The sequence below is a fragment of the Symphalangus syndactylus genome, chromosome 5, assembly GCF_028878055.3.
Source record: "Symphalangus syndactylus isolate Jambi chromosome 5, NHGRI_mSymSyn1-v2.1_pri, whole genome shotgun sequence".
Lineage (NCBI taxonomy): Eukaryota > Metazoa > Chordata > Mammalia > Primates > Hylobatidae > Symphalangus > Symphalangus syndactylus.
In genome coordinates, this window is record NC_072427.2 from 5,918,625 (window position 1) to 5,943,390 (window position 24,766).

The 24,766-nt window shown below is 41.1% G+C and overlaps 1 protein-coding gene and 1 pseudogene across 1 annotated transcript in view; one reads left to right on the forward strand and one right to left on the reverse strand.

Annotated features, from left to right (window-relative positions):
• Positions 1 to 1,041: 1,041 nt before the first annotated feature.
• ASB7 (ankyrin repeat and SOCS box containing 7) overlaps positions 1,042 to 24,766 on the reverse strand; it is a 51,260-nt gene continuing 27,535 nt past the window's right edge. The window contains exons 5-6 of the mRNA XM_055277065.2: positions 23,006 to 23,611; positions 1,042 to 4,403 (exon numbers count right to left, since the gene is read on the reverse strand). Of these exons, the coding sequence (XP_055133040.1) occupies positions 4,264 to 4,403; positions 23,006 to 23,611 (746 nt within the window). The 3' untranslated portion in view covers positions 1,042 to 4,263. The remainder of the gene's footprint in view (positions 4,404 to 23,005; positions 23,612 to 24,766) is intronic.
• Positions 6,075 to 7,316, forward strand: LOC129481731 (ribosome biogenesis protein WDR12-like; annotated as a pseudogene).

The following is a 24,766-nucleotide window of genomic DNA, read 5'->3' on the forward strand; positions in this document are numbered from 1 at the left end:
ATATGCTGGCTGAACCTTTGTTTCATTTAACAGGTAATAACAAAATAACTAAAGATAGAATAAAGAAAAATTATCTTTGTATCTTAGTATCTTGAGTTCTATCATCAAAACTTGTAAAACTTCCCTGTTACTCCTTCAGTTAAGCACACACGGTTACATTAAGTTATATAAATACAGGCAGAGGATACAAATCCATTTTCTTTCATCTTAGATATCCAAATAAGTGAGATGTGGAACTATTTTTTTATCAAGTAGATAATGTTTTATCAATAGCTATAAACCATTTTTGTAAACTGACTTTCAGCTGAGAAAACAATACACTGCTTCTATCATATTGGAAAAGGAATGATCTCAAGGTTTCCAGGCAACACAGCAATTTTTCAAAGCTGAACTCCCCTGCTGATCATTAGAAATAGTTTCAAATGTCCTATTCTTGGCCTTCATTCGTGCCAAACCCTGGACAAGGCTGCAACAAGATTATAATTCCAAAACATCCCATTTCTGCATGGGGTGCTAAGCAGTCCCTCTTCCCTTTCTCGTAGCACACCATCATTCACATTCACTTGGGTCTCTCCTGAATCAAGCTGTGCTTATGTTTTATAGAGGAAACGTGAAATCAAAGTTGTTTTGCTTCATCTCCTGCAGGGTAACTCCGTCAGATTCACTGCTTTGACTGCATGCTGTCCTACGTTTAGAAACGCCGTGGTCTAAATCCTGTCGTCAGTCAAGGTGTGGCATGCATGAGGCAGGTGGTGATTATGGCCCGAGAAGGCCCAGCGCTGGATCGATACACTCAACACTGTGATAATCTTTTGTTGGTGGCTATTTGCAGAATGCATTACACAAATTAAAGGAGGGTAAGAAACGGCTTATCTGGTGACCATGTAGACTGGTATTGTTTTCCACATCATCATACTCTTAAACAATTCCAGCGATCTAAAATGCTGATGAAGGAAGGATAGAGTTTTATTTATTTTCACCAAATAGCTGGACATATTAAAAAGTTAAGGTAGACTGGAAATAAAATACAACTCCAACATGTTTTAAATCAGATTTGATTTTTTTAATTCAAATTGACCCAAAGCAAAACTTACATTAAAAAGGAAGAACAAAATACATTATGATATAACACACTAGGAGTTACATGAAAGCTAAATTTGTGGGCAAATGGCCTTATCCCAATCACATCCTGGGCTAATGAGCGCTTCTGCAGGAAAGTTAGAATCTCAATTTCGTATGGTCCACGCTGGTCATTAAACTACACATTCTTGTCTCTTAGGTTGTGCATCTGATAAATCATGCTAGACTCCCTCATGCTCCAGATGTGTACTCTTGCGACTGCCAGGACACTGAATTCTCTAGTGGAAACGCTGTTCCACGCATGACTGATAATGAATTAAAAAACGAAACAGTCAAGTCCTCCAAACTAACAGGCATGGATTACTGTGTAGTAAATAGTTTAGAAATATGGGAATTAAATAATCTAAAAAACACTCTTACTCTGCTGTACATTTATAAACACAAATATTTACAAAAAAAAAAAACACAAAACCTTGTTATCGAAAGATGAGGTTTGCAGTTCATTAATGATCATAATCTTTTGTAAGCTGGTTTCTTTGGTGTATTTGCCAAATATATTTTTATAAAGGTTTAGTAATAGGCTTAAATAATAAATTTCAAAGGAAACATAAAAGAATCTGACAAATTTGAAAATATGCTGAACATTTTCTGTTCTGTTTCTGGAAAAAACAATCAGTTGATTTTTCTGAAAATATCTGTTCTCCCTATTCATTATGTGACCACGGAATGCTTCTCTGTCAATCCAATTCAAATGCAGACCTGCAGGTTTCACCACTATAATCTACCAGTAACCCACCTGGAGACATTTTAGTTATTGTGAAATGTGATTGGGATTTTATTAACAACAAAAATAAAACATTCTTTTTAAGCTTCCAGATAAATCAAACCTCAAACAATAAATAATGGAATTATACACTTCTTCATTAAATAGAAATTTCAAAATTCCAGGAAGAGCTCTCATAATTTCTTTTCTGAAGTCACAGCAGCAAATACAGAACAAAGAATTTACCTTAATCTGATCTTTTCACTTGGAATTCCCTGACTCAAACTCAGTGGCTTAGTTTGGAAACCTCTGAATGGCTGGGGAGAGAAAATCATTTGAAACTAAGTGAATAAATTAACACACACATATGTGGAAATAAGCCCTTGTGCAAGTGTAACATTAACATCACTGATCAGAGTGCAGAAACTCCAGGCACCCCTCTGCCTCCTCATATCCCTGGGCCTGGGGTTTTAGGGGGAAGTCACACTCAATTCATTTCTAGCCACACCATGTCCGTAACACTGCTAGTGTGTCCTAGCCCTGACCTGGGTATTGGTTTAAAGAATGAGAATATAGCTCGGCAACTGTCTTCATAAGGGACTGTCTCTGGAGATAACTTTTTGGAACATTTTTATGGGGAAAAGGACAGACTACCCGTTCCTATCCATCTGGCTCCAGCTAGTTTGGGGATGGTTACAGAACTGGCCACACTCAGAGTGGCTGCCTGCAAAACAGTCTATGGGCCACACCAGCAATCTCCCGAATAATCCTCTTTGAAGCTGCCCGTCTTCGGAAACCTGTGCAATGCTTAGGCACAAGCAGATCAGAGTTTAAGACGGCAGAACTACCCTGCACCCAAGAGAACAAACGCTGTGCTTGAGAAAAGAGCATTGCTGGCTCTGAAAAAGGTAAAGCCAGAGACAGCTCCTAATTCTGCTTAGTTACACTTCTGGGTGAAATCGTTTTACACTTCATGACTTAAATCTAGAAATTCAGACGAGAGAAGCCCTTCGTCTTGTAAACTTCAAATTTATTAACAGTGTGTAAATATTTCTTCCCAAAGCACTAAGAACGATACTGGGACATTTGAAAAGGTTCTTCTGAAGTTAATAACACAAATCAAGCACAGAATATGTTTCTGAGGGCATCATCTTAGATGCCTAATGCCTCTGGGACCTTTTCCATTGTTACTGACACTTTATCATATACGTGTTTACACGGCAAACATATGCCCAATCAACTCAGAAAATAATTGCCCTGAAGAGCCTCACTGTATATAACCTTAAAATAGGAAATGTTTAATTAGCATATTAGAAATTAGCCAGACTTATAAATGTGTACCCCTTAAAGATTTTACCCTTAAAAAGCTTTTTTTTTTTTTAAACTGGGAAGAAAAGAAACACCATGAAGCCACCCCAAATTATTGAACCATTAAAGCCAAATGATTTAACTATTTTTAAGGGAAGACTCTACCACCAGGGTACAAAATTTTCTGCTTAAAGTGAAGTTAAAGATGTAGCTTAAAATGGAAATTGCAACTGACATACTATGGTTCTGCAATGAAAATTAAAGTGGCGGCTCCTGTTCTCACGGGCATGTCAAAGCTGGCTGTGAAATGATGACCAGCAAGTGAAATAATGGATAAAATACACCAGAAAGAGTATTGCACTGCAGGCACAGTTTTAAAAACAGAATACACTGGCTTCACAAAGTTATTTTCTTTCCCATTAATTTTTTTAAAAGCACAACTCTAACTAGAGATAGAAATCGAGACACAGTGTCTCAGGGTAGTGTACTACAGTTGTTAAAAAAAAAAATAAGTTAAAAACAAGAGCACACCAAAAGAAAAGCAGAGGTACTGGATTTATGTCATCCGAAAGCTACATTAATTAGGAAAAAGAACAGTTTAAAACGGCCAATTTGTACTCATTAAAAATGAATGAGGTGACAGCATTACTTTAAACATTTCTTAGGGCATTTTCCAAAAGAACCCAGGGTCGCCCTGGGTGAAACTGTGCCTCCAAATGGTAACAAGTGCTCTCTACTGGTTTAGAATACCGTGCTTACCAAGGAAACCATAAATTTGGAAAGGGTAAATTCTCCACTCCAAACCTGCTTGTATCATTTAAGAAAAGACAATTTTTCTAAATGCAGTATTGTATACAAAGCTTGGACCTCTTAAACTTGGACCAAGAAACCAAATTAAGACCTTCAAGCATGTGGTGTGTGTTTTTATATATATATAAAAAATCCCTCCCCTACAATGAAAACCAACCAAACAAACAGAAAACCCAAAAGTGTATACCTGCTTTCTGATTTCACAGCAAATCAGAAATTGCATAGGATATACTTTGTGCAAGGCAAAAAGCCTTTTAAGTATCTGGAATATAACTCCTAATCTTGCTCACAGTTCTGGCATATCAGATATCATCAAATTTGTGTTTTAAGTAGTCTTTCATGACCTTGGCAATTGGTAGTTCATCAAGTAGCTTTAGGTTTTGAAGGCCTATACATTGTCGAATTTTAATTCGGCACAGGTCCTGCAAGTTTCTGGGCTGTCCTAAAAAGACAGAAAAAAGAAAATGTTACAAAACCACAAAGCACAGTATTTAAGGCACTTTTGAAAAGAACTGTTCATTTCTCTGAGAAGTCCTCTCTATGGACTTCTCATGCAAAGGACCAGAAAGATACCAACTCCAAGTGTCCTAGGGCCTTCATGCGATGCCTTATTGGATCCTTCTCACAACCCTGGGATGGTGGATACTTTCAACTCCATTTTACAAATAAGAATACTGAGTATCAGATGTAAACAAGTTGCTTAATATCAGACAACCAATTAAGGCTTTAGACCGAGACTGAAAACAGTTTTGATTCTAAGCCTCATATCCTTTCTGTTATAAATTAGGAACATTTTGGTCATCGTCCTGACTAGGTCTCTCTCACGCTGGGTGAGCCACTGTGAGCCAGTCATCCCTCTGAGCCTTGGCTTCTCAATCTGAAAAGTGTGGGGACTGAATGAGATGTCCCTTATTGTGAGCCTCCCTTTCAGCTCTGGGTCTAGGACACTGGAGCCCCGACGCCCACCACAGTCTCTGTGGAGCTTTCCAAACAAGCTTTCCAGATCTGCCCATCTGTTTTCCGTGATTCTGAACATAGCAGAACCGTGGCTGTAAGGCTGACAGTTGAGGAGTGCAGCAGGAAGGGGGTGTGAAAAAGCACCTCAAGGTATTCTGAATCTACATCGCTTCAAGCGTCCACACCCTGATCACTTGCCAGTAAAAACCCCTGTTCTATCTCAATTCAAAAGAAAAATCACAAAATCCTGTTTCTTTCCCTTTGGAATATTTTGTTTTACAAAAACAATACAGATGGCTCCAAAAACAAGGAAGAATTCTTCAACTGTGCTTCAATAGTGTTTGGAGTCAAGGAAGTTTTGCTTTCATATTAAACATGATAATAAAGCTAATATATATTGAATACTTACTCTGCGCCATGTATTGTTAAGAGCTCATGACATGTATTAACTCCTTTCATCCTTTTATGAGGGAAGTACTTTGATCATCATCCCCATTTTATAGAGTCTCAGAGAGATTAAGTAACACGCTTAAAGTCAAGTCGAATGCCATATTTCAGTCATTCTCAAACTTTTTGGTTTCAAAACTCCTTTACTTTTAAAAATTATTGCGAACCCCAAAAAAACTTTAATGTGGGCTATCTCTATAGTAAATGCCATATTATAGGTTAAAACAGAAATTTTAGAAATACCTTTAAATTCATTCTAATAAACCCATTACATGTTAACATAAATAACACATCATTATGAAAAATAACTATGTTTTCCAAAACCAAAAAAAAATTTAACAAGAAGAATGTCATTCTTTCACATTTTTGCAAAGCTTTTAGTGTCTGGCTTAATAGATGATAGCTGAATTTTCATATATGCTTCTGAATTCAATCTGTCGAGATAAATCACATCAATCACACCACCTAGTCTCTGGAAAACACTGACGCTCGTGACAAAAGGAATGAGAGAAAGGCAAATCATGTCTCAGTGTTATTATGAAAATCAGGAGACCCATGGAGAGAAAGCAGAGTCTGGGATGAGACTGCAGCTTCTCGCTTACCTGTGCAGTGTAATTCTGAGCTGTCTCTTTGTAGTCCTAAGACACAGGAGCTCCCGTTCTCAGCCTACTAACCCATAACCGTGGGCAAGTCGTGTGCACTCCCCGACATGGCTCAGCTGCAAACAAGCTTCTACACTGATCACAAGAAATAGGCCATCGATGATGTTCCCTTCTCAATCCCTGCTGTCTCTGAAAGTGTTGACCTTAGTAACATCATCAATTACTTACTAAAGGGCAGAAATGAGTTCCACAAATATGTGGAGTCTGATTTCCTTATTAAGGGTCAGTTTCTGCGAATGCCCTTGGTCAAACACATGGAACGGGAGAACACCTCATTAGAAGAAGTTGTGGAAAGAGAATACGTGGAGAAGTATACTGCACCCCAACCAGAATGATGTGTCCACGATGACTGGACCAGTTCAGTGTAAGGGACAGAGGTATGGATCTTGACTGGTTCTTGTGTCGTAACTTCTCGAATCCGGTCCTTGGAAGGAAAGTCAACATTGACAATTGTGGGACATATGAATGTTGTAAAAGATGTGGCCTGGGTGATAAAGACAGTTTGTGTTATTACTGAGTGCCTCTACGGATCAGACTATCCTCTTATGGGAGTGGAATGTCGAGAGAAACAAAGTGAAAACCCTACACTGCTGCACAAGTGTAGATTCTACAGCTATTGATAGCTCAGGAACTAAATTTTGCAGTGGCTCCTGGGATAAGATGATAAGTATCTGGTCTACTGTCCCTACAGAAGAAGATTAAATGGAGGAATCCATAAATTGACCAAGAAAGAAACAGAAAACAGAGCAGCTGGGACTAACAAGGACTCCCATAGTGACCCTCTCTGGCCACAAGGAAGCAATCTCCTCAGTGCTGTGGTAAGATGCTGAAGAAATCTGCAGTGTATCTTGGGACCATAAAATTAGTGTGTGGAATGTCGTGTTTGGCAATCTTAAGTCAACTTTACAGGAAATAAAGTGTTTAATTGTATTTCCTATTCTCCACTTTGTAAATGTTTAGCATCTGGAAGCACAGATAGGCATATCAGACTGTGGGATCCCCAAACTAAAGATGGTTCTTTCATGTTGCCATCCCTAATGTCACATACAGGTTGGGAGACATCAGTAAAATTGTCTCCTACCCATGAAGCACAGCTGATTGCAGGATCCCTATATACCACTGTCAAGCTGTGGGATTCAAGAAGTTGTAAGGCTCCTCTCTATGATGTGGCTGCTCATGAAGACAAAGTTCTGAGAGCAGACTAGACACACACAGGGCTCCTTTCGAGTGGAGGGGCAGACAATAAACTGTATTCCTACAGATATTCCGGGGGGCATGAACACGAATGATAATTTGATTATAGAGATTCTTTCTATAAATGAAATTGGCAGAGAATCATGAAATTACGTTGATGCAGATGCAGAAAGCAGCCTTTTGAAGTTTTTATAAAGTTTTCGCCTTTCATAACACCTAACATATCACTATCTTTTCTTATTTTGTATTTATAATACAAAAGTTTGTGTTTATAAAACAGAAACTGTGACTTGCATTCTCTATTTAAAAAAGAAAAAAAAGGAAAGAAATCATTTTGACCTCACAGATGACCTCACTCCAGGGCCCACTAGACCATACTTGGAAAACTATTCTTGTACTTTATCCATTATATCCATTGTACTTGCTTACAATGATCACCATTATTCAAAATGAAGTACTTCTTCATAAATGACAAAGGCTGACTTAGACCTCTGCTCTGTAAGGCCTGTATGAACATACGCTTTTCGAGAGGTTACTTGCTATGTGGTCTCTTAACAGAATGGCAGCAGAAGTGACAGCTTTCTTGGAAATGTCTGTAAACCAGGAGTATGTGTATCCACAGATGTCTGTACATGGATCTGTACAGGGATGTGACATACACACTCATGTGCCTCTTGGGAAGATTATGTCTCCTCCACCTTTCAGATCTCTGCCAAAATAGCACTTCATCACAGGAGACTATGTCAGGATTCACCACCAGATACTCCCAGAGTTCCTTTCCTTTATAACATTTAATAAGTTGTGAGTTCACATTTATTTGGTGATTACGTGTTAATTAATGCCCATCTTCCTCACCATATGACATGTTCCATGAGGGGAGGACCATGTCTGGCTCCATTTGCCAATGTAAACCCAACTGCTGACACAGTACTCAGCGAGTATTAGTTGAATGAATGCTTAACAGGCTTGTCCTTAGGGTATAAAACCATCAACGCGCTGCGAAACATACCCAGGTCAACAGCAAATCATTTCCAAGCCTGTTTTGAATTATTTTTCAACACTACTCATGGGCTACTTTAGGAAAAGAATTATCATTGTCATTTTTCAGTAAATGCTTACAGTATTTGATCTGCAAATGTAAACTGGAATGTGAATTAGATGTGAATCTTCTTTCTTTAAAGAATTTGATTTTCCTAATAGATGATGGGTTCAAGTTTTATTTATTTATTTATTTATTTATTTATTTATTTATTTATATATTTATTTATTGCAATGCAGTCTTACTATATTGCCCAGGCTGGAGTGTAGTGGTGCAATCTCAACTCACTGCGACCTCCATCTCCCAAGTTCAAGCTATTCTCATGCCTCGGCCTCCCGAGCAGCTGGGATTATAGGCGTGGGCCACCATGCCCAGCTAATTTTTGTATTTTTAGTAGAGATGGGGTCTCACCATGTTGGCCAGGCTGGTCTCAAACTCCTGGCCTCAGGTGATCCAGCTGCCTCAGCCTCCCAAAGTGCTGGGATTACAGGCATGAGCCGCCATGCCAGGCCCTTTTTAATATTAATAAAAAGAACCACCATAACATATTCAGGCAAAAAACAGATGAGGAAAGAATTGACATATGTGTATACAGGCATACTTAAATGAAAACGTATCATCCAAAAAAGCGGTAAAAACTAAATTACTAGAATTTGCTCAGCTAAGGTAAAAAAGAAGGGGCTGTCCGGGCGCGGTGGCTCATGCCTGTAATCCCAGCACTTTGGGAGGCTGAGGTGGGTGGATCACGAGGTCAGGAGATTGAGACCAGCCTGGCCAACATGGTGAAACCCCGTCTCTACTAAAAAAATACAAAAAAAATTAGCCAGGCGTAGTGGCAGGCACCTGTAATCCCAGCTACTCAGAAGGCTGAGGCATGAGAATCACTTGAACACAGGAGGCAGAGGTTGCAGTGAGCCAAGATCGTGCCACTGCACTCCAGCCTGGAAGACTGAGCAAGCGAGATTCTGTCTCAAAAAAAAAAAAAAAAAAAAAAAAACTGAAGAAGGGACTGAGACAAAAGGCTATGGAATGGGGGATCTGCTGATGTGGATTTGTTCTGTGACAGACTGTTCTCTCCAAAGATGACCACACTACCTCCTCTCTCTCATGCCTTTGCACAATGAGGCTGGATGCTCCTGTCATTAAGAGATGAGGTCTATGTTCCCTCTCCTTGAAACTGGGAGGGCCTGTGACAATGCTGATAGTGTTGTCATGTAACTTCCAAGGCTAAGTCATAAAAGGTGATGCAGCTTTTGCCAGACTCTTGGGACATTCACTACTGCAACACAGCCACCATTCCACGAAGACGCCCTAGCAACCTATACAAGGGAACTGAGGTCACTGACAGACAATCCTGGCGGAGCTCCCGGCCAACTGCCAGCACCAACTTGCCAGCCATCTGAGCCAGCCTTTTCTGTTGTTGTTGTTTTGTTTTGTTTTTCAGACAGCGTCTCACTCTGTTGCCCAGCCTGGAGTGTAGTGGCACAATCTCAGCTCACTGCAACCTCCACCTCCAGGGTTCAAGTGATTCTCCTGCCTCAGCCTCCAGGCAGCTGGGACTACAGGCATGCACCACCATGCCTGGCTATTTTTTGTATTTTTAATAGAGACAGGGTTTCACCATGTTGGTCAGGCTGGTCTCAAGCTCCTGACCTCAGGTGATCTGCCTGCCTCAGCCTCCCAAGGTGCTGGGATTACAGACATGAGCCACTGTGCCCGGCCGCAAGAGTGAGCCATTTTCAAAGCAGAGAAGCCCCAGTCACATTGCTCCAGAAAACAGTGTGGAGCAGGGAAGTAAAACAAATGACTCTTATCATTTTAAGCCACTAAAGTTCTGCAGCATTAGATAACCGAGTGAGACTCTGGGACCTGAAAGTGGGGCTCTGCCCTTGGCACCAGGCAGTGGGAGGGCTTTGAGGTGAGTGTTACAAGGAAGCCAGAAGGGCTTTAAGAAGCCTGTTGGTTGGGGCTGTATAAAAAAGTTTTTTGAATGTTACTAGAAGCTGGAAGACGGGGAAGCCTTGTATGTATGTAATAGTGCAAAGTCTGGTAACACTGCCACATGTTGTAATGTGGTAAATAGGAAATGTCCTAACAACCTAGTGATCTACTTAAGTAGATTCCTCAGGCAGAATACCGTAAGCATCACTGGCTTTTCTTCATTGTCTATGATAAGATGCAAGAGGGCAAAAATGAGCCAACGACTTTAATTCAAGGGAAGCACTGACAGAAATGCTACCATCCTCACAAGTTATTTATCTCTGCGTAAGCCTTTCCCAGGGAAAAATGCACATTCTTAGGCCTAAATATGTTGAAATGCTAGTCAATATGTTGAAATGCTCTAGACTAATTTTTCTTCTCCTTTAAATGTGTGTTGTTGGGAGAATCTGACCTTTTAAAAGGTTTCTTGACCATGTGTAACTCCTGTCTGCAGAATTTCCTTTAATGATGGAGGCATATCATAGTGGTTAAAAGCATCAACTCTGGAGCCAGGCTGCCTGGATTTGGCTCCTGGCCCCACCACCACTTGCAATCTGTGTGATCTTGGGCTCCTTAGCTTCCTGCCTGTATTCTCATAATAATCACACTCACCTCAAAGGCTTTACAAGCATTAAAAAGGTTAATTTTGGAAAAGTGCTTACAATAGTGCCAAGCACATACTAAGTACCAGGTAAACACATTTTTAAATATTTGTAAGGATGTTTGCTTCTGGTTACCAAAAAAGTAGAAGGCCCCTCTTTGGAAGCTGGAGTCTCCATCTCCCTGGTGTCAGGACAGTAAGAAAACTAGACGACAGTTGAACAGTAAAGAAGCAACTGGAAACCCATTAGTGGGGAACAGTCCTGAGCAAATTGATAGAAATCATATTCCAGAACTCCCTGCCTGACTTGAATCAGGCAGAGACGTGAGGGCTTTTACCTATATAAAAAGATGTGCAGGCCGGGCACCATGGCTCACGCCTGTAATCCCAGCACTTTGGGAGGCCGAGACGGGCAGATCACGAGGTCAGAAGATCAAGACCATCCTGGCTAACACAGTGAAACCCCGTCTCTACTAAAAATACAAAAAATTAGCCGGGCACGGTGGCAGGCGCCTGTAGTCCCAGCTACTCGGGAGGCTGAGGCAGGAGAATGGCGTGAACCTGAGAGGCGGAGCCTGCAGTGAGCCGAGATCGCGCCACTGCACTCCAGCCTGGGAAACAGAGCGAGACTCTGTCTCAAAAAAAAAAAAAAAAAAAAATGTGCAGAGATGAGGTGAGGGATATCACTCACTGTTTCTCTACGAGTGTACAGGTGTGAACTCATCTTGCCATGCACCAGCACTGCTGAGTGAAAAGTGAGCTAAATTTTAGGCATAATAAGGACTGCTCATGGTAAGTACTGTCATTTCTAAGACTGCCTAAGGAGCTATTTTTTTCAGAAATGGCATTTTAGGAGTAGATTATGACTGAAAGAGAAGTACTTATGTTTTTTGTCAACAGATCGCTTAGAAGTATTTACTGAGCATCTATTAATGCTGTATGTATTCAACAATGCACTATCCCAGAGATTAAAGGGCCAAGGGAAGAGAAGGGCAGTGGCAGAAGAGAAGGCACAGAAAGAGAATGAATAAAAGAAGAAAAATCAACACAAACGTGCGCACCATTTACTAGGCATCTTAGAAAATTAATTCCTCCCCTATTAGAGAACTACTTCCCTGTGCATGGGATCGTAACGGGGAAACTGGAAGACATCTCACAAAAGAGCATAATTTAAAGAATTACAAACCCTTTAGGGGATGCAGAAAAAACTACCAGGTATGCATACTAATGGACTACAGTGGAATTACATAATAGTTCAAAGGGTTATTAGTCTTTCCATTTTATAAAGAAGCCCATCATTAGTAATAATTGGGCTAGTATAAAATAGGAAATCAGCTTTTGAAGGGTCTAGTGTAAATTACAAAGCCAGGGCCAGCGGCATAATTTAGAAAATTAAATATCCTAAATCACCTCCCTGTGACATTGCCATTACCATTTTTATGATAGGATCAACTTATTTGTTTAAAAATATCTGGTTCATAAAGATAGAGAGGAAAAACATTTTTAAATACCCAAAGTGAGAAAAATGAAGGCAAAACAAGTTCCAAAGTTGTTCTTTGGGGTGGAGAGGGGTAGAAATTGGAGGTGGAGGGGAGGCACAAAGGAATAAGTGAAAGATTTGCGTCCTCTGGATTGCTCTACACACCTGACCTCCCAGACTCTCTCCATCGTAGGTCAACACCTGGGATGGTCGCCCGATACCTCTTTATTTCAGCTTCCCATTTTAAAATCCTACCATAGGCTGGGCATGGTGGCTCACGCCTGTAATCGCAGCACTTTGAGAGGCTAAGGCGGGCAGATCACTTGCGGTCAGGAGTTCGAGACCAGCCTGACCAACATGGCGAAACCCCGTCTCTACTAAAAATACAAAAATTAGCTGGGTGTGGTGGCGCACGCCTGTAGTCCCAATTACTCAGGAGGCTGAGGCAGGAGAATTGCATGAGCCTTGTAGGCAGAGGTTGCAGTGAGCTGAGATCACACCATTGCATTCCAGCAGGGGCGACAAGTGAGACTCTGTCTCAAAAAAAAAAAAAAAAAAGAAAAAAATCCTACCATAAACACATTTTATTCCTTTGCTCTTGCCTCTGAATTCCCTTCAGAGGGACCGTAGTATGAAATGTGCTAAACGAATCTTACTTTATAGGACAAAGGCAGTTTCTAGCTCTCCTTAAAATAACAATTATGGTATTCTCTTAGATAGAATCCCAATGTATACAATATCAGGCTTATGATATTTTTCTATTGGTAGCTTTTTTCCAAAGGTAAATGAGCTCTGAACTATGTTTTCCATTTGCACTAAGTCAAATGACCAGAAATATCTAGATGCCTATATTAAAAATAGAAAGTAATACAAATACTATAAAGGGCAGGATATTTTCTGCATCAAAGAACCTTAAAATGTGATGCAATTTGACTAAAAATTGTGTACTATTTATTTTTAAAAGTGATTCTTAACAACTGGGACTGAAAAACCCAGTAAGACTATGATATAATTATAAATCAATAATCAAAAATGCCCCTGGTTAAAATGTATGACATAAATTACTTCTCCAAAGAGTTGTACTACACAACACTGCTTTGGATAAACCATCCTACAAAAATATCAAAGTAGCATTCAAAGGAACACAGGAGGGGAAGGCACTTGTTTTAGAGGCATTCTGTGTGATCAGCTGCTCATATACTTATTGCTATACAGGGTTTAACTGGAGAAAACCCAAGCCCGCTTTCTTAAAATTAAAAAAAAGGAGTCGTCGTGATTTTTCTTACTCCCTATTTATTTTAAAGTTTGAAATGCTGCCTTTAAAGTTTTACTTCTACAGCTAGAACACAGCACTTGACTATTGCTGAAATTTAAACAAAAATATTTCGGGTTACTGTGATATTTATAAAATAGTATCTTCAGATATCTGTGATTAATGTTCCAGAAAGCAACTAGTTTAACTACCTGACAGACTGTCTTCTGCAAAACCGTTTATACAACTCAATTCCCATCTACTTGATCTTTTTCTTTTAGAAATACATGTCAGTTAACTCCTTAAAACGTACAAATCAAAATACAGCCCAGCCCTCTCTGTTACACACCACCAAAGCATACTGGTGGTTGCTTCCAGTCTTTGAACAGTGTCTACTACAAGCAGATCACTGCCTCAGCTCAGCCTCCTATAGAGAGTAAATACCAAACTAGCGTATTCTCTGACTTCAGAATCACCTAGACCAGAGCCTGCCACAGGAATAAAAGACGCTCTGCTCTCACTCATAAGTGAGAGTTTAACAATGAGACCACATAGACACAGAGAGGTGAACATCACACACCAGGGCCTGGCGGGGGGTGGGGGACAAAGGGAGGGAGAGCATTAGGACAAACACCTAATGCATGCGGGCCTTAAAACCTAGATGACGGGTTGACAGGTGCAGCAAACCACCATGGCACATGTATACCCACGTAACAAACCAGCACGTTCAGCACATGTATCCCAGAACTTAAAATAATAATAATTAAAAACACGCTCTGTCAAAGTAAGCCATGAAAGTAAGTTGTTCACACTAGTAAACAAATAAATGATTTATTTATTCAAGGACTTCCTGGCCCCTTTGATATGTTACTGTGCACAGTGAACCTCTGAAACCTGGACCTAGGATCCAAGGTACTAGTCTTCCAAACTGATCTGAATCATGAATCCACTTGACTTCACAGTATCTGGTAGAACCACAATTTTTCTTTTTCTTTAAGACTAGTCAAGTGCAGTAGTGAGAAGGGAGGAAAGAGTAGAACGAGGGATCTCATCTGTAACTGACTGTGGACACTACCTTTGGACTAGCCAGCCAGTTTTATAAACAAACTTCAGGAAATCACTGATCTCTGCAGAGCCTACATAGTAAATATGATAGTAAACAGCAAGCAATAATGTAATACATCTCATGTTATCCACAGATTTTAACTTTAAACAGAAATACATTAGAGAGTCATCAAATTCTGAAACACTAGGCTAACAGGACACCCTTAAAAATCTGATTTTAGGGAATGTATATCGCTAGGTCTCAGCTTTTTAGTTTTAGGACCCCCTTGCACTTTTAAAATCGGAGACGCTCAAAGAATCTTTATGTCAGTTATACTTATCTATATTTACCACTTTAGAAATTGAGAAATTTTTAAAATATCCAATTCACTTAAAAATAAGAAAAAATCCACAATCAATTGAAATAAATTTTTACGTAAAAAAAAAAAAAAAAAAAAAAAAGAGCTGCTTTCCAAAACAAAAAGGATTTTTGTGAGAACAGCACTTCTTACAGTTTTCTGCAAATGTCTTTTAATGTCTGGCTTCACAGAAGGCAGCTGGAGTCAGAGATCTGCTTCTGCATTTCATCTGTTACAATGTGCTGTCTTGAGTGGAGCACCTGAAGAAAATCCAGCCTCACTCAGATACGCAGTTGGAAAAGGAAGGGATTTTTAAATAACTTTTTTCAAGTAACTGTGGATCTTCTCTGATACTCCATCAAAACTAGACAAGTGGGTGTTTCTTAATGGCTAGTCACAATATGAAATCTGGAACCAAACTGATGAACTTTCATACTCTGCTACATTAAAATCCACTGGTTCACCTTGCACTTGAAATGGATTGTTTATCCATGTGTGATTGTTGTCACATTATGCACTAGTCATTTGGAAAACAAGGTTCATTGGGTTATGTGGAGCTTCCAAATGTTGACCCGTTCCATTACACGAGATCAAAAAATCACTTTTGTTAATATCTTCACTGATTGAAGAAGTCTTAGATACTAGCAATCACACAGCAGCAAACACAAGTTTTCTAAAATCCTCATTTGCAAAGCTCAAATTTTATGACTGGCCCTAAGGCATGTCAGTTGTTTTCCTTAAAGTGACAAGTGAATTTTACTCATTTTCAAGAAAATGTCTGCCAAATACCCAAGACTAAATGGCTAGAGTTTAGTTGTTACTCTTTCAAGTAAAAATGGTGTTCCATGAAAAAGCTGCCGGTTCAGCTCAAACAAATTGAAGTTGCTTTTCCCCAGTCAAATCACTGCACTTTGGTATGCAGTAAGAATACTTGCCATTTCCATCCCACAGAAAATTTAAAAAGTATTTGCAGGGACAAGATTTAATAAAATTAATTTTACCGCTTCGTCACAGACATTCTTAAGCGGAATTGGAATGTTTTTTCCTGAGAGTGTCTGGCGGTGAACAATGACCAGTACGGCTGGGGCCACTGTCTCGATTCATGCTAACAGGCCAGCAGTTTCACCTACCACTGCTGGAACACCATCAACACAAATGTCATCACAGTGAAAAAGGCAAATCACATCTTAGTACTGTTAGGAAATTGGTTTTGATCTCATAGGCACCTAAAACAATCTTGAGGAGCCTCGGCTAAAGTCCACACTGAGAAACATCATTCTAACATAAATAAATAAATAAAAACAATTTTTGTTTTGTTTTAAATCACAAGAAGCAGAAAATCATAGCCTTTAAGAGTGGTTAGTGGCAAGAATTTTTAAAAAGGAGGGACTTGGGGACTCTGTTCCAATTCCCCTGTTTTTCAGAGAAGGAAACTGCTCCCAGCAGGGTGGGGGGTGTTAAACATCTTGTCCAGGTTTATAAGGCAAGTCAGACACTAGATCAGAAGCCCATTAGCTGCTCTATCATCCCATTCTACTGATTCAACGGCGCTTCTGAACAGGCACAGTGGGGGGCGTTCTTTGGGATGATGTACAGGAGACACCTGATCCCAGTGGGCAAAACATTAATCAGCTCAAAGGACAACGGACAGATATGTTTTTCCTATTTTAAGTAAAAATGATAAAACTAAATAGACTTCCAGTTTCAGTTCCAACATGTATAAAGAGCCTGGAAATCATCACTCCCACCCTTACAAGACAAAAAACACTAACAAACTCAAAGTCGATGACTTTTCACAGATCCATCAGAAAACTGAAGTTGTGGGGCAAACCTCCACAGAATCTGGAGAGAAAACAAATTCAGAGCCATGGCTGACATTGGTGTACCTGGAGCCAAAGTCACCGAAGCCATAAACTGGTAGGAACACTGAAATGGTAATTTCGACGAATGGCCAGACTGTGAATTGACTGGTCTGAGAGTGGCAGCTAGTCTTAGGAAGCCCCCACTCGGCTGTGAGTTTTACTCCCAGGAACCTCACCAAGTTCTCAAGGTAAAGAGACAGTAAAGACCCTCTCAGGGCTCCAGCATGAGGAGGTGAGAGTAACCCTTGTGAAATGCACCCAGAACCTTCTCCATGACAAAGGCCCGCGCCCCAGGGGGGAAAGACTTTCTCAGAGCCTTGTCTCAGAGCCGTGAGGAAAGGCATCCCTGAGTCCAGTCCCCTCCGGCCTCCTGTCTCGCTTATGGGGCTGGAAAAGCTACACAAGAAGAGACATGTGTGAAGACGCAGCCTAGGGACACAGGCCCACTGAAAGACTGAGAGTGAATCAGAAGACTGCAGACCACTAGCCCTCCCCACACCTTACAACTGCACCAATGGGGCTCCAACGTGTGACAGAGGATGAAAGCCAAGAAAGCTGCAGGGTGCACCCTCTCTCCAACGAGGGTGCTTAGGGAAGCCCAAAGCCAAGACACGGGACAAAAACAAGCGCACTGCAGGGACCGGATCCCTCTGGCACCCACAGCTGCAATAAACATGACGCACAGCCCAATTCACAGCCAGATTAATAAAAAGCCTCACGTCAAAGGACCATTTACCTCAGTTTCTGTTACCCACCATGTCTAGCTTCAGGAAAAATAAATCACAAAACATACTAAGAGGCAAGAAAAAAACACAGTCTGGAGAGACAAAATAAGCATCAGAACCAGACTTAAATATGACACAGGTGTTGGAATTACCAGCCAGGAAATTTAAAACAACCACTAATTATTAAGATTAATTAAATTACTAGATGGTAATTGTAAAATCCTGTCTTAACGCCTTAAAAAGCAGCAGCTCTGAGGAGGTGAAATTCTCAACACAGTACAGATGTGGATGTCACTGGCAAAGGGAAAAAGGAGTGACCAGGTGACCCCTCCAACAGAGCTGTACATGGTCTGCTGGGGCAAACAAACTTTTGACTCCACTTTGCGTTTTGAACCTTTCCCCCTATATAAAGGGTAAAAAGCCTCACAGTGAAAGGAATTCCTAGGTAGAAGGCACAATATGGCCTCTTTTCTGCAAATAATCTAGCCAATCAGACACCGCCTCCTTTCCAGTGGCATTCTCCAGGAGGGAGCCAGCCTATTTACTGCTATCTGACCTGTCACTGGACTGTGTTACTGAAAGTTTCCTCCGATTTCCATACCATTTGCACAAGGAACTGCAGCTACTCTTTCTTTCTTTTTCTCTTTCTTTCTTTTTCTTTCTTTATTTTCTTTCTCTCTCTCTCTCTCTCTCTCTCCCTCTCTCTCTCTCTCTCTTTTCTTTCTTTCTTTTTGAGATGGAGTCTCACTCTGTCACCCAGGCTGGAGTGCAGTGGCGCGATCTCAGCTCACTGCAACTGCAGCCTCCCAGGTTCAAGAGATTCTCCTGCCTCAGCCTCATGAGTAGCTGGGACAATAGGTGCATGCCACTGCACCCAGCTAATTTTTGTGTTTTTAGTAGAGACAGGGTTTCACACCATGTTGGACAGGCTGGTCTCGAGCTCCTGCCCTCAAGTGATCCACCTGCTTTGGCCTCCCAAAGTGCTGGGATTCCAGGTGTCAGCCATTGCACCCGGCCCTATCTCTTTTCTTTCCAATCCTTTCCTTTCACCTGCAGAAATGGCTCGGTGAGAACAGTACTTACCTTGCCAGGTCTATAATTTGTGCTTAAGCATTCTGAGGTGGGGTTTTCCCCAAAAACATACATTTTCTCCTACTTCTCTTTGAACAAAATTCCAGTTGTGCCCATCATTAAAGCCTCATTTTTCTATGTGTGTATATATGAATATGTACATGATTAAACGTGCTTGCTAGTCACTGCCTGAGGTTCAGCTTTCTCACGGAATCTCTCTCTAAAAGATTTCATATTCTGAATAACTCCTTGGTCCATACATTGACTATGGGAGTTTACATTGTGAGCAAGAAGATAAGAAAAAAAAATCACTAACTCACTATCTGATTCTTCAGGATGGGTGGTGTTGTTATTTATTCCTCAAGCTTTACTGAGGGACGATCTTTTCACAAGGTTATAGTACTGTACCTGTTTAACAACATCTTGTGTCACCCTTTTCTTGTGCATAACCACTCAGTTTCTCTTTTGAATGGGGCAAACATTCCCACAACCTTCTGCTCTTCACCTGAGGCTGGAGAACTGTAACCAATGCCCACATGCCAGAGCCTCCGGGATCCTCTTAGTTCTGGAGTGGTGTGTGTGCAAACATTATGTACACATTATTCCACTTTGTATGCACGAGCCTGAGAATGAGGGCCTCCTAAGTTTTGTGCCCTGGCCACCTCACTTGCCTCAACCTAGTCCTGGCGCAGGCACAAGGGGCTATTTACCTCCAGAATGTCCACCGCTGTCTGTCCTCACTACCATTTATTTCTCTTTCTTTTCTTCCTTCCTTCCTCCTTCCTCTCCTTCCTTTCCCTTTCCTCTTTCTTCCCGTTTCCCCTTTCCTTTCCTCTCTTTCTTTCTCTTTTCTTTTTTTTCTTGAGAGAGTCTCACTCTTGTTGCCCAGGCTGGAGTGCAGTAGCACAATCTCAGCTCACTACAACCTCCGCCTCCTGGGTTCAAGCGATTCTCCTGCCTCAGCCTCCCGAGTAGCTGGGATTACAGGCATGTGCCACCATGCCCGGCTAATTTTTGTATTTTTAGTAGAGATGGAGTTTCACCATGTTGGCCAGGCTGGTCTCGAACTCCTGACCTCAGGTGATCTGCCCGCCTCAGTCTCCCAAAGTGCTAGGATTACAAGCATGAGCCACTGCGCCCAGCTGTCACTACCATTTCTACTTGACACGGGTCACACCTTCACTGTTCTCTCTTTAATTTATTCATGCCTTTTTTTTTTTTTTGGCCACAAGTAAAAAACCAAAAACTGGCTTCTTATAAACATTGCTAACTAAGCAGGACGCAGCTTTCCTTCCACAGGTGACACTCATTATTCAGGCAGGTGCTCTGGCTCCTCTTAGCTGTGTTTATCATTCCGGGGCACAGAGAAGTGGCTCCTCCATGGATGGGCCCTGCTGCGCTGCTGCCATCCCGGAAGGGGGCAGGTTCTGAGGTCTGAATGCTGGCTGTAGGCAACAGCAACAGCAGCTCTTCATGGCCTCTCCCCCTACTCAGGACCAACAGGTCACAAGCAGATGCTACCTTATTACCAAGCCACGGGTGCGCTCTGTTTTTTTTTTGTTTGTTTGTTTTTGCACTATATATCAGAGTTTTTATGGCAATTTTTCCAAAACGCCAGAGTAGTTTTTAAATTCTGGTATTATAATTTTTTTGGTCTCTTCCAATTTAAATAATCTGTTTCTAGTCAAAACAGTGTGATGAAGAGTAAAACGTCCCCGAACGAAGACCACCATGTGGCCCCTCTGCTGTCCTTAGGCCTCGGCAGTCTGCAATCTCCAATCATAAGCCAACAGCACGATGCCTGGGGCGCAGTGCTCACGGCACGCGGGCTAGAAGAAGCTCTCAGCTTTGATTTAGTGTTCCCTGAACTAACCAACCTTCTTTCAAGCTGCTTTTCACGAGAAAGCTCAGTCCAGAGCATCAGCCACAGCTGTTCCTTCTAGCCCATGGTGTTCACCAGGAAAAGAAAACCTATTTAGAGCCAAAGAACACACAGGTGAAGCAGAGACACCAAATTCGCTGTTGGCAGGAAACACCACTGGAGAGTCAAGAAATGCTAAATTATGTGGAGGCACCTGAAGACAGAGGACAACTGGAGCCTTAACAGACAGAGGGCCCTGCACTCAGGAAAGCAGCCAGTGCTTCCTCAGTCCCCACCCCTCGTTGTGCGCAGTCAGCCAGAGTGCCAGGACTCACCGAGGACCTCCTGGGCGCACAGCTCTGCTCCTCGTGCAGTGGAGAACCTAAGCACACACAGAGGCAGTCCCCACTGATGTTTCTATCTGCTCACATTTTAAAGTGCATGTGAGTCTTTCACTCAACATTCCTGCTGTCCAACAGCACTGCTAGGGGCAGCTCTGAAGGCTCAGGGACACAGGGCAGCTGCCCACGTGCTCGTCCTGCCCAGCGGCTCCTCTCGGCCACCTGGCTGCGTGCCTGCACGTACAGACTTTGAACAGTTGTATACAGGGTTGAAACTTGGAGGCTTGAGTTGAATATGAATCTAAAGATTTGTTCTGTTGGTGGCAAGCCAGTCCTTGCTGTTAATCCACCCTCAGTTTATTAGTTACACTTTATCTTGAAAAACAATTACAAAGAACAGGAACATTTTAAGTGTTAAGTGCATTATAAATATTAACTCATTTAATTCTCATAACAAGCCTATATTATCTTAATTTGAAGGTGAAGACACTAAGGCACAGAGAGATTAGGTGACCTGCCCAAGGTCACAGCTAACATGTGATAGAGTTAGGGCTCAAACTCTTGCAGTCTAGCTCTAGTCTATGCCATTAACCACTGAACAAAGTATTTTAAAAAAAGGGGCTGAGGCATTTAAGTGAGTATATGACATGCCTTCCTAAGGGCGGCCACACTCATTATAACTAAGTCTCTAATGTAGAAGTTGAAAGAACAACAAGGCAAGCAGGAACTGCAGCCCTGCGGGCATCACATCTCCCATCTTGTCTCAAAAGCTTTCTGCAGTGGAGCACTCACCAGTCAGCCCCAAATACCTCTCCCAAGACAGGCAGATCTGTGTGGACCAACAAAGGAACCACCAGGCACTTTTGGCCATTTAAACTTAAATAGCAATTAAATAAAAGAAAAATTTCAGTTCCTCAGTGGCAATGGTCACATTAACAGCTGCTCAATGGGTCCCCACCTGGGACCAGTGGCTACTATACTGGACAGCAAAGAGAGACCATTTCCAACATTACAGAAACTGGCACTGGCCAGCACTGAGGAGACTAAGTAGTGTGATTTCTTCTTATGCTTTAGTCTTAAAACATTAGTGATAATAATTGCATCTTTTCTTCCATGAATCTGAAAAATTCAAATTACATTTTGTTTCTTCATAAAGCAAATTTGTACTCCAAAGGTCAGCTCCAAGGGGTAGAGTGGGTTACTTACAAGCAGGTCAAGTAAAGCCCTTGTCCTCTAGTAGCTGGTACCCAGGATGTTAATATGTCTTCTTCTATAGTAATGACCAAAGGTTCAAAACCAGTGAGGAAACAGGAATTCATTAAAAAGTTCAGCAGACAGTCAAATCAATTTTGTTTACAGATTTTAGCTTCATGTTGGACATTAAGCATGAGACACACATTCAACTGGTCACATGGAAGCTTGACAAGAGAGGATGGCTACGTACACACAAACTGATACCCCATCAGAGAAACAACTAGGACGCACGTGTTACTACAGAAAGTGGGCCAGATACTTCTAGGCTTTAAAAAAAAAGCACCCACACAAAAAAGTTCAAATACAATGGAAGCCATGTGGTCCAGGGACTGTGGTGCCACACTTCCCACTGCTAGCAAATATTTTCTTACAACAATTTCTAGCATCCTTAACTTCCACTAGCAGTATCCCTAAATAAACAGTACCACTGTTCCATTTCATATGGGTTCTCATGAAGCAGAAGAGCCACAATTAAAACGTGAACAACTTAGCAATAAAGCACAAATTCTAGGATATTGTCACAGCTAAGGAATCTAAAATCCAAAATTCTCCCTCTAACTCAACTTGAAGTCAATGGAAGCCAGGTAAGATTATCCTTATGACCAACAGGAATTGCCTTGTTCTAACACAGATCTTTGTCCATCTAAAAAAAATTCTCCTTTCTGTCCTTCTCTCCATTCCTTCCCTCACTCTTACTGTCTACCCCTGTTACATTTAGAAACACAATTGAATTTTTATGAAATCTTGTGATACAGTCAAAGTTTTTTTTATTTCAGAAGAATGAGGCATCGCTTATCAAGCAGTGGTTATAGGAATGATTAATATCTAGTCATCTTAAGTTGCAAAAACACATTAAGCTCCTCCGAAGGTGCAAATTTTTAAAAAACGCAATAAAGTAATAATTATATTACATACTTGTGACTTCTTGTAAGAAATCCAAACATGGTCGACTACTTCCAGAAATACTTATTGAAACAGCCAGTGGGGTCTGTCCTTCATAGTTCCGTGTGTTCGTGTCTGCTCCGTAATTATATAACATCCGTGCACAGAGCACATCGTCCCTAAGGGCAGATAAGTGTAAAGGAGTCTGTCCGTCTTCTAAGCGACCCAAGTTTGTGTCTGCCCCTCTCTGAAGGAACATGCGGCAATAAGAGTGATTGCTTTTGATGACGGCGTATCGCAGCAGGAAACCATTCTGAATGTCGATGTTGGCATTGTGGTCCAGGAGGATTTTCACACAGCTGGACCTCTCTCGGATAATGGCGAGCTGAAGCGGTGTGGTACCTTTATCACTGAGTGGGTCAACCTCAGCCTTGAACTCCAGGAGAAGCCGGACAAATGAGTCCCTGCCGTAGTGGGCAGCCACATGGAGGGGAGTCCAGCCGTCATTGCTTTTTGCATTAATGATGTCGCTCCTGTATTCAGATTCTAACATCAAGCGTGCAATGCGGGCCCGGCCATGCATGGCTGCATAATGAAGAGCCGTGAAGCCTCCGATTAAGTCTTTAACTGTAGGATCAGCTGGAGTTAAAACCAAAATGAAAGTATTAGCAGACTCTAAGACAAAACAACAAACATTACCATGGCACAGCAAACTGTGGCCAATTCTCACATAAAATGTGAAGCAACCAAACACTGTAATGAATATCAAGTACTTTTTTCCTCAGTTTAATTCAAGTCTGGTTTTAATGGAAAATAAATTTTGTAGAATGTTATCACGTCTGGGTTAACGAAAGGAGAACAACAAAGTGTTTAAAAAGATATACACAAAAAACACAGAGTACAGATCACCACATCCCCTGTCTTTGTTAATTTAACCAACTGCCTTTGGCTACTCAACTCCTTCATCTCTGCACTGTTTCATGTTTCTCTTCTGTTTTGAACTTTTTGTTTTATTTTCTCTTGTGCTTCTTCTCGGTCTTAAAGAGAAGCATGTGTAGCAACATCTGCTGCTCTAAATTACGGATATACTATGGTCTGACACACTGTGTTGTCTTAGGGTATATTAAGTAATAAAAGTTTTTCTGTGGTCTGTAAAAATTCCAAAGCATCTCAGATATATGTCAAGTAATCTTGATAAATTGTTTTTTCACAAGGTAGAAGTCTATTCTGAATTCTTACATGAACTTTGGAGTTTATAAGAATTAAGCAATGCATTATGTGAATAACCTCAGCATCGTATAAATATTATTTTCTAAAGCAGTTCCAAAAACCTCTCCTAATGACTGATCTCTGGGGAAGAAAAAACAATTGTAATAATTTATCTGCTATGTGACTCAAGTCACAGACTTTTGTCACTGGCCTTGGATCTTTCATTAAGCCAAAGGTTGGTTCTTGATGGTGTTCACCCCATGGCATCCCTGGCTGAGGGCAGAAGAGGGACAAGGACAGGTCATGCAGGGCACCTCCTGGAAGCCAGCAATTCCATGTAAAAGATAAACTGATCAGACCTAACTACCCAGGATGAAAATGCTCTCTTCTTGTAAAAGTCACCTTAATTTTTGGCTTTTTAATAAAAGAAAAAAAATCATTAATGTTTTACACACACACATACACATACATACACACACACAGCCTCCACAGGTGAGTAAAAACTCACGTATTGCTTAATAAACGTTATTTAGGTCTAGAACATATTATGACAAATGGTTCTCTTAGAAAAATCTGAGGCAGGAA